Source organism: Stenella coeruleoalba (assembly GCF_951394435.1).
Source record: "Stenella coeruleoalba genome assembly, chromosome: 19".
Lineage (NCBI taxonomy): Eukaryota > Metazoa > Chordata > Mammalia > Artiodactyla > Delphinidae > Stenella > Stenella coeruleoalba.
The window spans coordinates 55,685,376-55,698,187 of NC_137165.1; the positions used below are offsets into that span (position 1 = coordinate 55,685,376).

The 12,812-nt window shown below is 52.6% G+C and overlaps 1 protein-coding gene across 1 annotated transcript; it reads left to right on the top strand.

Moving 5' to 3' along the window:
• Positions 1–213: 213 nt before the first annotated feature.
• Positions 214–12,199, top strand: CPSF4L (cleavage and polyadenylation specific factor 4 like; the record flags this gene model as incomplete). Its single annotated transcript, XM_079904197.1, has 7 exons — positions 214–316; positions 867–917; positions 3,309–3,461; positions 8,304–8,399; positions 9,233–9,326; positions 10,877–11,044; positions 11,760–12,199. 6 exons carry the CDS (start codon positions 214–216, stop codon positions 10,974–10,976), a joined length of 597 nt encoding a protein of 198 aa, XP_079760323.1. The 3' UTR covers positions 10,977–11,044; positions 11,760–12,199.
• Between the last annotated feature and the right edge of the window lie 613 nt (positions 12,200–12,812).

Here is a 12,812-nt window from a genome sequence, read left to right on the forward strand (position 1 = left end):
AGGTACAGGTGTAGGGGACTGGGGCCCTGGGGCGTCTGCACCTGCATCAGGTAACGCCTGTCTAGCTGTGCCTGGGGAGTATAACTCGGCAGTCAGCCGGGGAGATGGGGTTCCGCATCAGAGCCTGGCCCCTTAAGGGCCTCTGATGAGCTATATTAGGCCCATCTGCAGGCGGCTTGAGCAACTTTTAGTAGCCCCAGCAGGAGAGAGAGGATGCAGGAGGTCATTGCAGGGCTGGAGCAGATCACCTTCACCTTCGAGAAGGATGTAGAGATGCAGAAGGGCACTGGACTCCTGCCTTTCCAGGGCATGGACAGTGAGTGAGGACGGGGACCCCGCTGCCACCCCTGCCCTCCCCCTCCCTCCCCGCCCCCCCGCCGGCCTTCTCTGCAGGCCCCTCTGCTTGGCTCCCTGATGGGGCGGCCCCTTCTCTCTGCTGCTCGCCAGGGAGGAGCAGGGGGGCTTGGGCCCGCCATCTGGGAGCCCCAGCTTAGCCCCTCGCTTCTCAGGCCCCCCCTTACATCCTTTCCAGGACTCCAAAAAAAAAAAAAAAATGGGGCTGGCTTCTGGGCAAGCAGACCCGAGAGAGGTAAATTGAAAGAAGTTGGGAAGAAGCACACTGGCCTCCCGAGCTCCCGGGGGGCCTGGGGCCCTTCCAGCACCTCCGTTTCAGAGTTGGGGGGGCTTAGGTGTGGAGGCTGAAGGCTGGCTCCTGAGGCCGGCAACCCAAGGGCCAGGACTTGAGGACCCCCAGGCCCAGGCCTTGGTGGGTAGAAGGGAGACTTGCTGCTGGAGGGGTGAGGGCCCTTTGACAGCCACAGCCTCTGGAGAAGCTGCCCCCCTCCTTTGCGTTCTTCTCCTTCCAGAGTCCGGCTCAGCTGTGTGCAACTTCTACGCTAAAGGACTCTGCGAGAAAGGTGGGTCAGCAGGTGGGGCTGGGGTTGGGGGTGGGTGGCAGCGGGGGCTGTCTAGGCCACACGGGGTTCAGCTTGGCCTGGAATAGGGTGTTGGATTTGCACCTGGGGAGGGGAAGGTGGGACGGGGCAAAATTTTAGTCTTATAAAAAGTAGGCAAAGGGCAAGTTGGGGGCTCTGTCCAGAAGCCTACCTTCCCCCACCCCCCCCTAGCATTTCCCTGATTCACTAGCACTGATTAGGGCAGGCAGGGCTGCCCTGAAGGAGACATTCCCTTCTTTCTGCCCTGCTGGAGGTGGGATTGTTTGTGGGTGTCAGCTGTGTGCTCCCAGGAGCCCTCCGACTTATTTATTTTCCCCCAGCGGGGGGAGTGCTTTCCTTCCCCCTACTCTTGTCCTCCGAATTAATTTGGGACCTGCTCAGCCGTTCCATCCATTTCCTTTTTTTTTTAATAAGTTTATTTATTTTTGGCTGCGTTGGGTCTTCGTTGCTGCACGCAGGTTTTCTCTAGTTGTGGCGAGCAGAGGCTACTCTTTGTTGCGGTGCGCGGGCGTCTCATTTTGGTGGCTTCTCTTGTTGCGGAGCACGGGCTCTAGGCACGCGGGCTTCAGTAGTTGTGGCCCGCGGGCTCTAGAGCGCAGGCTCAGTAGTTGTGGCGCACGGGCTTAGTTGCTCCGCGGCATGTGGGGTCTTCCCTGACCAGGGCTCGAACTCGTGTCCCCTGCATTGGCAGGTGGATTCTTAACCAGTGCGCCACCAGGAAGTCCCTGCATCCATTTCTTGTGTCCTAAGAAAGCTCTGGCCACAGTCTCTGAGATGCTACAACAAGCATCCTTATTTCTCCCCCATCCCAACGTGGCTCAACGATATGCTCTTCCATGGGGACTTCCCTGCGGTCCAGTGGTTAAGACTCCGAGCTCCCAACGCAGGGGGTGTGGGTTTGATCTCTGGTCGGGGAACTGAGATCCCTCATGCTACGCGGCGTGGCCAAAAGAACAAAACAAAACGGAAAAACTGCTCTTCCAAACTCTTCTCCCCAAAAGCAGCGCTTCGGGGGGTGTGGGGTACCTGACTGAAAAGCAGCGGCTCTCAGCTTTGCTTCTGCCTCCTGAACCACTCACGGGCTCTTCCGATGGAAACCCAGTTGCCCCCAGTTGCCTCCAATTTGGGGGTCTCCAGTCCCCCCTAGAGATCCAGGTTAAGAAACTCTGAATGAGTTTAGGACCTGCTTTTGGGATCCAAGTGATTTTGTTCTTGGGAAGCTGGGAGGCCAGGAGGGGCCCAGGCACAGGGGGGGACCTAGGGCCATTTTTGCCACATGCCTCGTCCATGTTTGGGGCAGCCCTGGACGATGGGGTGAGGAGGGAAATGAGCTTGTCGGCCACTCCAGGCTTTGTGAAGCCAGGACTAGTGATGCCTCCTGGGGTCCTGTCTCCTCAGCTTGGTCCATCCAGTCTCTAGAACAGTGGTTCACAGAGATACCCTCTTGCAAAGAAATAAAACTGTTCTTAGGTCTGGAAAGTCAGACCCAGGCAAGCCAATGGCCAGGGCTGGAGGGTAAGGCTATTTAAGAAGAACACCTCCCCAGCACCCCACAAATTCTATCGGAGAGGTGGCCAAGCACGAGACGGGTCCTGCTAAGAAACCGAGGGGTGTCCCTCCTGCCGACAGCAAGACCACCTGAGTGAAGATGACAAAGGGTGAAATGTAGCATTTCCAGTTCCTTCTGAATTGTTACCAAGCTGGCTCCTACGTCACCATGTTAGATCTCTGGAATCAGGAAACAGAACTTTTTTTTTTTTTTCCCCGGTACGCGGGCCTCTCACTGCTGTGGCCTCTCCCGTTGCGGAGCAACAGGCTCCGGACGCGCAGGCTCAGCGGCCATGGTTCACGGGCCCAGCCGCTCCGCGGCACGTGGGATCTTCCCGGACCGGGGCACGAACCGGTGTCCCCTGCATCGGCAGGCGGAGTCTCAACCACTGCGCCACCGGGGAAGCCCCATTTGGTTTTTTAAGACGTGAATTCAACAGGTCCTTTATGAGCCTCGCTTTGTGCTGGCACCTTGCTAGGATGGATGGCGGCTCGGGGGGCCAGGGCTGGAAACCAGGGCTCTGCTGTCTGGTAGGAGCACCCCGTCAGGCTGGAGGGGAGGGGTGTGGAAGGTGCTGCAGAAGGTGTCCTGACAGCCTGGGGGCTCCCCGGGGTTCGAGAAGGGCCAGGGCACCATGCCAGGCAGAGAAGGCTTTGAAGCTGTGTTTTAAGCCGTGTCTGGCCCCCAATTCTAGCCTCCCCCAGGCTCCAGGGGAAGGGGCGGTGGGCCTTCCTTCCAGGGGTGAGCTGGGCTCAGGCTCTAGGCGAGCGGGGACCCCCAGCTGGGTGCTCTGGTGTCCCCAGGGAAGCTGTGCCCCTTCCGGCACGACCGAGGGGAGAAGATGGTGGTGTGTAAGCACTGGCTCCGGGGGCTGTGCAAGAAGGGCGACCAGTGCAAGTTCCTGCACCAGTACGACGTCACCAGGATGCCCGTGTGCTACTTCTACTCCAAGTTCGGTCGGTAATGCCCCTTCCCGGTTCCCCCCCACACACCCCGGAGGGTAGCAGTGGGGGCCGAGGGATGGGATGAAGTCGGGGAGGGGCCCCCAAAGGAGGCCTCGCGTGTCCCAGGTGGGCAGACCAGGCCGCGGGGGCCTTGCTTCTCCAACCCCCTAGAAAAATTGGAACTGTCCTCTGAGCCCTGCTTCACTGCCCCAGCAGGCTCGGGCACACGCAGCCGGTCCCGCCGGGGGAGGGAGAGGGCTAGAATCAAAGGCTGAATGGTTGCCCTCCCTGGTCCACTCCTGGCTAATCATGCACCCAGACGGGCTGTCTGGAAACGAGCCTTGAACACGCCCTCTCTCAAGCCCCGGGATGGGCTGGGGTGAGTCGGAGCCAGTGTTTCCCAAACAGCAAGCACTTTCACGGTGCTCCAGGTCTCCACAAAGCACCTGCCCCGTCGACGCGCACCATCGCCTCCTTGGCAATAGACCGTCTTGCTATTTTTAACTCCTCTTTTAGAAGAAAACTTTACATTGCTTCGGTAAATGGAAAACTGGCATCACTGATTGGCAATAGAAAGTCACTGTAAACGGGAGATCGCGAGCTTCAGAAGTTTGGCCCCTGAAATGACCTTGTGTGGTCAGGTCTGGACCCGCATGTCACCCCCCTCTGACTCAAGTCTTTTGTCATCTGAGGGGCTACATAGGGGGAAGCCACTGCCGGTTTAAGAACGGGATCTGTGCATGTGTTTCAGGTCTTATCTTTCTCCATAAACTTTTACAGTTCAGTGCTTTTCAGAGCTGGAAGGAGCCTTAAGGATGATCTAGTCTAGTAGTTTTCAAACTGTATTCCGAAGAGGGACTTGGAGGGAGAGCTGGGCCAGCCTCCAGGGACACCTCTGACTGAGGCGGCTTGGCTTTGAAACATCGGGGGGGCTGTGGGCAGCTGTTCCTCATTAGTGTCCATGGGGGGGCATTCCTGGGTATCCAGGAAGAAGGTACCCCACCCCCCAAGGTCAGTAAGAGCTTCCCCCAGGCTCAAATTCTTTTTTTTGCGGTATGCGGGCCTCTCACTGTTGTGGCCTCTCCCGTTGCGGAGCACAGGCTCCGGACGCGCAGGCTGAGCGGCCATGGCTCACGGGCCCAGCCACTCCGCGGCATGGGCATGTGGGATCTTCCCAGACCGGGGCACGAACCCGTGTCCCCTGCATCAGCAGGCAGACTCTCAACCACTGCGCCACCAGGGAAGCCCCCAGGCTCAAATTCTGTTTCCTGCCTTCTCCTCGGACTTGAGACCTGGCGGTGGCAATTCATGAGGGTTGCCCGCATGTGTCCCTTGTAAGAAAGGGCAAAGTGTATATGAATCCTGGTCCCCCTTGGTCGCGTCACCTAAAAAGCTCTTAATTTAAAATGCCCCTTCTTTCAAAAACCTCGGTTGGCTTTCTTTGGGGGATTGGGGTCGTGCTGGGCATGGATACGGGAATAGAACTAGGTCCGCTCTGCTCTCAAATAATCCCTACTGTGAGGGCGGACGTATACACTGGTGGTTACAATAGGTAACCCGTGTTTTTTGCTCTTGGAGTAAATGAATTAATACCTTTTTCTAATATCAAAGCATAATTACAGTTCTCATTGGAAGTAAATCGTTTTACTTAAAAAATATTGTTGGGGATGGGCTTCCCTGGCGGCGCAGTAGTTGAGAGTCCGCCTGCCGATGCAGGGGACATGGGTTCGTGCCCTGGTCCGGGAAGATCCCACATGCCGCGGAGCGGCTGGGCCCGTGAGCCATGGCCGCGGAGCCTGAAAAAAAAAAATTGTTGGGGAGATGTAGGAGTGGGAAAGGGCAGTTGAAAGGAGCTAGGAAGCCTGGGGGCTTTGGTTCTGCTCTGGGATGTGCTCGTCCCAAAGGTACCTTGGGCAGGGGGCTCTGACAGGCAGACGGGCGGGTGGGGTGCGGTGCCACCTGCTGGCCGAGAGACCTGGTGTCCTCGTTTGTGAAATGAGAGAACTGGATAAGAGTGGGGTTGAAACTCTGGGGAAGGAGTGGTACTCTTGAAGGTTCAGGTGGAACCTTGCTTTGCACAAGCCCAATGTAAAAAATAGATCTCTTTGGAGCTGCTCGGAAACCAGTGGAATTGACACTATGGCGTTCCTTTTGGCTCTGAAAAGCGCTAAGTTGTAGGCTTTAATTAATTAATGTATTGAAGTTTAGTTGATCTACAATGTGTTAGCTTCAGGTGCACAGCAAAGTGATTCAGTTCTATATATATATTCTATAATAGGTGTATATTCTTTTTTCAGACTCTTCCATTATAGGTTATTACAAAATATTGCGTAGAGTTCCCTGTGCTATATAGTAGGTCCTTGTTGTCTACCTGTTTAACATAGAGTAGTGTGTATCTGCTAATCCCAAAGTCCTAATTTATCCGTCCCCTCTTCCCCCTTTGGTAACCATAAATTTGTTTTCTCTGTGTGTCTATTGCTGTTTTATAAATAAGTTCATTTGTGTTTTTTTTCTTTAGATTCCACATACAAGTGATATCATATGGTATTTGTCTTTCTCTTTCTGACTTACTTCACCTAGTATGATCATCTCTAGGTCCATCTATGTCGCTGCAAATGGCATTACTTCATTCGTTTTTATGGCTGAGTAATAGTTCACGGTATGTATGTACCCCATCTTCTTTATCCATTCATCTGTCAGTGGACATTCGGGTTGCTTTCCTGTCTTGGATACTGTGAATAGTGCTGCTATGAGCATAGGGGTGCATGTATCTTTTCGAATTATAGTTTTCTCCAGATATATGCCCAGGAGTGGGACTGCTGGATCATATGGTAACTCTGTTTTTAGTTTTTTGAGGAACCTGTTCTCCATGGTGGCTGTACCAGTTTACACTCCCACCAACAGTGCACGAGGGTTCCCTTTTCTCCACACCGTCTCCAGCATTTATTATTTGTAGACCTTGATGATGGCCGTTCTGGCCAGTGTGCGGTGGTACCTCACTGTAGTTTTGATTTGCATTTCTCTAATAATTAGTGATGTTGAGCATCTTTTCATGTGCCTAATGACCATCTGTATGTGTTCTTTGGAGAAACGTCTATTTAGGTCTTCTGCCCATTTTTTGATTGGGTCGTTTGTTTTTTGGATATTGAGCTGTATGAGCTGTTTGTATATTTTGGAGATTAATCCCTTGTTGGTCGCATCATTTGCAAATATTTTCTCCCATTCTTTAGGTTGTCTTTTTGTTTTCTTTATGGTTTCCTTTGCTGTGCAAAACCTTTAAGTTTAATTAAGTCCCATTTGTGTATTTTTGTTTTTATTTCCATTACTCTAGGAGAAGGGTCCAAAAAGATACTGCTGTGATTTATGTCAAAGTGTGTTCTGTCTATGTTTTCCTCTAGGAGTTTCATAGTATCTGGTCTTCATTTAGGTCTTTAATCCATTCTGAGTTTATTTTTGTGTATGGTGTTAGAGAATGTTCTAATTTCATTCTTTTACATGTAGCTGTCCAGTTTTCCCAGCACCACTTATTGAAAAGGGACTATCTTTTCTGCATTGTTTATTCTTGCCTCCTTTGTCATAGATTAATTGACCATAGGTGTGTGGCTTTCTTTCTGGGCTTTCTGTCCTGTTCCATTCCTCTGTATTTCTGTTTTTGTGCCAGTACCATAGTTTTGATGACTGGCGTTATAGTATAGTCTGAAGTCAGGGATCCTGATTCTTCCAGTTCCATTTTACTTTCTCAAGATTGCTTTGACTATTTGGGTTCTCTTGTGTTTCCACACAAATTTAAAAAAATTTTTTTTGTTCTAGATCTGTGAAAATGCCATTGGTAATTTGATAGGGATTGCGTTGAATCTGTAGATTGCCTCGGGTAGTACAGTCATTTTGATAATATTGATTGCTCCAATCCAAGAACACGGTATATCTTTCCATCTGTTGGTGTCATCTTCAGTTTCTTTCATCAGCGTCTTATAGTTTTCAGAGTACAGGTCTTTTGCCTCCTTAGGCAGGTGTATTCCTAGGTATTTTATTCTTTTTGATGTGATGGTAAATGGGATTGTTCCCTTAATTTCTCCTTCTGATCTTTCATTGTTAAGTTGTAGGCTTTTAAGGAGGATGAGATTGGAAACACTCACCGATTCTCTACTTGAATGAGGTGACAACAGGGCTGAATCTTCCCCCTTGGTTCCTTCAGAGCCCCTGGGTCCCTAAGGGGAAGCTAAGAGTGCTTAGACTCCCTCCCTAACTCCTGTGGTCTATGCAAACAGGAGCCCGGGGTCTTGGTCTAATCCACAGACAGGTTACGCACAGGCTTTGCGAAACTACAGGTGTCCCTCTGTGTTGCGTGTATCTTAATCCCTGTGCCAGCTTTGAAGCAGCGCTCTGCTCTTCTTGGCATTTCCCCCACAAAGAACTGCACCCCTTTCCTCTGGAAGCCACGGAGGTTTCATCATAGAGACGAAGCTTTAGCCACGCGCACGGCAACACCTTCACGCAGCGTCTATGCCTTCCTGGACCTTAAGCTGCTGGCTCTGGGTCTCCCCTTCCCCATCTCTCCTCGTTCCTTCCTCCCAAGTAGTCTCTAAATACCTCCGGATATCTGGCCCTGCCCCAACTCTTGCAGATGTGTGTATTCACACCCAAGTCCCACTTAGCCAGTATGATTGCGATCCGCCTTTCTTAGGTTGCAGGAAGGTTTAGAAATAAATATCTTGCTGTCCTCAAAAAGCTGCTGACCACCAGAAGGCAGAGAAGTGGCTTATACGCAAGGGGCAGGGTCAGTCTTGTTCCGGGAGGGCGGAAGTGACTGCAAACATGAACCCACTTATGCACAAAGAACTCTGGGATTTTCAGGTGACTGCAGCAACAAGGAATGTCCCTTTCTCCATGTGAAGCCGGCCTTCAAGACCCGGGACTGTCCGTGGTATGACCAAGGTTTCTGCAAGGACGGTGAGGCCCTGACAGAAAGGGGGCTCTAGGGGACATGGGGGAGTCTCCCGGCAGGGGAAGGATGCACATTCCTGATGCAGCCTGTGGAGGTCCGCCCCAGGTTGAAATCCCACAGCAGGCCTCTGTAGCTCCCCCCAGTGGAAACCCTCTGCAGTACATGGTGGAGTAGGCTCACTGCGGTTCAGATCCCAATGGCTTCAGAATGTATTGACTGTGTAACCTTGGACAAATATGAAAAGGGGACCAGCTCCCCTGAGGGCCGTTGGGCCGGGTGGAATTAGGACCCCTTGGGCAGCCCTGCGCATCGGGTCTGACCCATAGAAGACATTTCTCTGTTCCTTCCCATCTGGGTGTCACGTAAATACATTTCACTGTCCCTATCTGGCCAAAGTTCGGAGGCAGGGCCCCCGTTGGAGTCCCCGTGCTCTGAGCACCGCAGTCCTTTCTTTTCCGGTATCTGGGTGTGGTGTTCTTACTGAGCTCCTGGCAGCCCTGGTTCGGGGAGGATTTTAGGGGAGGGCGGCTGAAGGAGGATTAGTGAGATGTGTGATTGGTTGGCCTTTGCTCAGCCAAACCTGCTACAGCTAAATGAATAAAAGCACGTTGCAGCCCACATCCATGGAAGCCTCCAAGACAGCGCGTTAGGGACGCTTCTGATGCTACTGTTTCAGGCCTGGCCAGCTGACACCTACTCCCACATTCTGAGGTGCCCTTTCCCATCTCAGTCATGTGGCTGGGAAGCTGGTGCTTCCCCTTGCCGGTAAGCTTTGACATGTGTGTTTCCCCCACTAGCTAAAGAAGAGCCTTCTAGCTGTTTTTTCTTTGCCCAGCAGGTCCCCTGTGTAAATATCGCCACGTCCGCAGAATAATGTGTATGAACTACTCAGCTGGCTTCTGCCCTGAGGGACCCAAATGCCAATTTGCACAGTAAGTGTGACTCCCCCGAGTGCTGGGCCCACTCTCTGGCTTCTAGACCTAGATCCTTCTGCACCTTCACTGGCCTGGGGTGGGGAGTGAAGTGTCCGGCGAGCACCTACCCGCGGTGTTCTCGCCCACCCTACGCCCACCCCTCCTGGTGCCGTCGGCTGCACTGAACTCTAACCCATCCTGTTAGTGCCTATCTATTGCTGGGGATGGGTGTATAGCTCTTAGAAACAGGAGTAGAGACATTCAACACCTACCCGCCACCCCCATCCTCTGCAATTCTCCCTGGCTGGGGTGCCGGCTCCTTCCCTGTGGGGCTCTGAGAACAGGAAACCTGCCTCAGGCTGGTGCAGGACGTGTTAATGAGCAGCGAGCTTGGGCGGTGCCTAGAGCGCGGCTGTAACTATGTCTCTCCCTGCCTCCCTCAGCCCCAAGATGAATCTTTTATTCAACCCAAGTTACCTGAAGGTGAGTGCAGGTAGGAGGGGGGCAGATGTGGCTCACTCCTTTACTGCACGGTTCCCTGGGGAACCCTTGCTCTCCAGCCCTGCACTCTTCCCAGGTGCCCTCACTCTCACACCATCTGCTCCCCGCATCCTGGGAAAGGCACACATACGGGGTCGCTCCTCCCAGACCCCCCCGGACCTCCGTCGTCTCTGCTTCAGGCAGAGCTTCTTGGCCCCTGAGGCTTTCCTTCTCCTTAGCTGCAGAACACAGGTGTGGTTTTTATTCAAGAACCTGGGGTCTAGCTGAGGACCCATGGTCCAGAGTTGTTCTGAATCAGGGCCATCCTGGTTGTGCCTGGTCCCTATGGGAACAGATCTGCCTCCCACTGATATCAAGTCTTGATACGAGAGCCTCCATCCCGGCTCAGCAAGCCACAGCCTGTGGGGTCAAATCTGGCCTTTTGCCTGTTTCTGTACAGCCTGGGACCTAAAAATGACTTCTTAAAGGTGGTGACAGAAAAATCCAAAGTAACATTTTGCGATGTGTGGAAATGCAAATTCCAGTGCTCATAAATAGTTTCACTGGAACAGGACCAAGCCCATCATTTACATACTGTCTGACTGTTCCTCATGCTTACGATGGCAGAGTTGCGTAGCTCCAACAGAGACCAGATGGCCCGCAAAGTTGAAAATATTTACTGTTTGGGCTCCTGCAGAAAAAGCTTGCTGGTCCCGGTGGGGATGTCTGCATGCTGGCCTGCCAGTAAAGTCTGACAGAGGCCAAAGAGGGAGCACGAACGCTGGGGGGAGCAGCCGAGCTCTTGCTAATTAGGGGTTCTGGACACAGCCCTAGGCTGGGATGGCACTGGCACATGAGGAGGGCGACCCCTGCTGGTTCCCAGTGGGATCGCTGACAGTGGGTGGGAAGCGATCGTCAACACTGGGGAATTCAAAAGCCCATTTCCAACGTCCATCAAAAGGTACGCTTTCGCAAACGAAGGCATTTCGCAACCTGGTTTCAGTTTGATGGCCTGGCCGGAGTCCCTGCCCTCTTTCTACACAGGGAGTGTCTATAAATGTTTCCTTTTGGCTTCACTTTCTCTGCAGCTTGTCATCCGGCCAGTGGGTTCGGCACCTCCTGCTTCTGCCTGGGAACCTCACAAGCCCCCTTCCCCGAAAGAGTGTCTGCTTCTCCACCCTCAGATGAAGCCCCAGGAGCCCCCGGTCACTTACTGCCTGGGGCTCAGGGCCCTGGAAGAGGGCCCGTGTTACAGGGTGAGTGGTGATGAGCGGGGCTACTGCTCTGTTGAGGGCAAGACGAGGGGTGATTAGCAAGATAAAATCGGACTGAGGTTTAGGAGTGCAAACTAAGAGAGAATGGGGGAATTTAGCTGCGAGACCAAACTGTTCCAATTTTAAGGTCTCAGTAACCTCATCTTATTTGCATTTCCTGCCAGACAAGACTGTTTATTTCTTTAAAAGGCTAATAAGTTAAACATCTTTCATGCACTATTTTGTTACCTGACGATCCCTTGAGTTATTTATACATAATAGCCTTAAGACTTGGCACAGTCTTGGTAAGGGGCGGCTTGGTAAGGAAGGGAATGTCACACCTTACATTTCTTGGTTGTTATCTTCTGATTCCTCAGGAAAAAAATCATGTTTTACACTCATGAGATTGCCTCTGAACTGTCCTGACCTTTGCCTTCTCTAGTCTGCAAGAGAATTGTACTATCAGGCCTTGCTTTCCTCACACGATGGATTTCCTGGTCTTCATGCATCCACAGCCCTGTTCTTTGGGTTAGCGATGATGGGGCTTGAACCTCAAGGCCTTTTTCAGGCCAGAAGTGGACCTTCATTTATGAGCACAATCCATCACGTTCCTCAGAAAGCCAGCTAACCAGCTCCTAGGGTGCCCTAGACAATTTAGGATTTTTCTCTTAGGATTTGAATTTACTAAAAGTCACACCATTAACTTTTTCTCTTGTAGTGTTGAAAAATGAGCCATTATGCCAGTAAGAGTCAACTGGTAGAAGTTACCAAAACATACCCCTGATCGGTCTGGGGAACTGAAGGACCTTCTAGTGAAGACGCCCAAAGGCCATCCTAGGGGATTCTGTTCTCAGCTAGCCCACTGCCTGCCTAACCAGGAAAGGAGTTGCAGAAGCAGCCTGCTGTGCTTCAATTTCCTCTTCTGTACGTGAACGAGCTACTGAAAATATAGCAGGAGTGGAGGCTGACTGAGTGTGGCAGGAAGGAGGTATTCATAGAACGGGGGAGCACAATGTAAGTAAAACCAAGAGCTCGAGTATATGGGAAACGGTCACTGTCCTGTGCTTAGCTCCCGTCCTGCCGCCGACAGTTCTGGGCGGCACGTGGCCTTCCTGTGCACACGGCCTCAGCTGCTGCTGTAAACGAACAATTACATCAAGTGGTTTCTTTAGCATGACAGCTGCTTCCCTATATGGCTTCCCTAAGTGTAAGACGAGATTCTGTGCATGCCTTCTGTAAGGAATTACAGGGAGGTGGATGGTACGAGTGAGGCTTATCCTGGGGACGTAAGGAAGTGACATGGATCAGTGAATGCCGTGTGGTCTCGGTCACTGTCTGAGTCAAACCCCAATGCAACTTAATCCACGGGGAAAGGAGCAGGGAGGCAAGGCTGCGCCTTTTGGAGGAGTGGAGAGAAGAGGGACGACACACAGTGCGCGGTGGGACCAGGCCCCTACCTTTGGCAGACGGAGGCAGCTGGCTCATCCGGCCTGGAGCGGGAGGGCGAGGCCGAGGCTAAGAGGACCTGGAGCGGGAGGGCGAGGCCGAGGCTAGGAGGATAGCCGGCCCTGAAGACGGATTCGGGGGTCTGAACGCCAGCTCCACCCTGGGCTGCTATGTGACAAACCCTACACAGCCATGCAGGCAAATTACTTACCCTCCTCGAGTCTGCTCCCTCATTCTAGAAAACGAGTGTGGTGGCGGCTCTGGCCTCACAGGCTGGAGACTTCAGGTAAAGAAGGCTGCACGGCGCTGGGCTGACAAAAGTGAG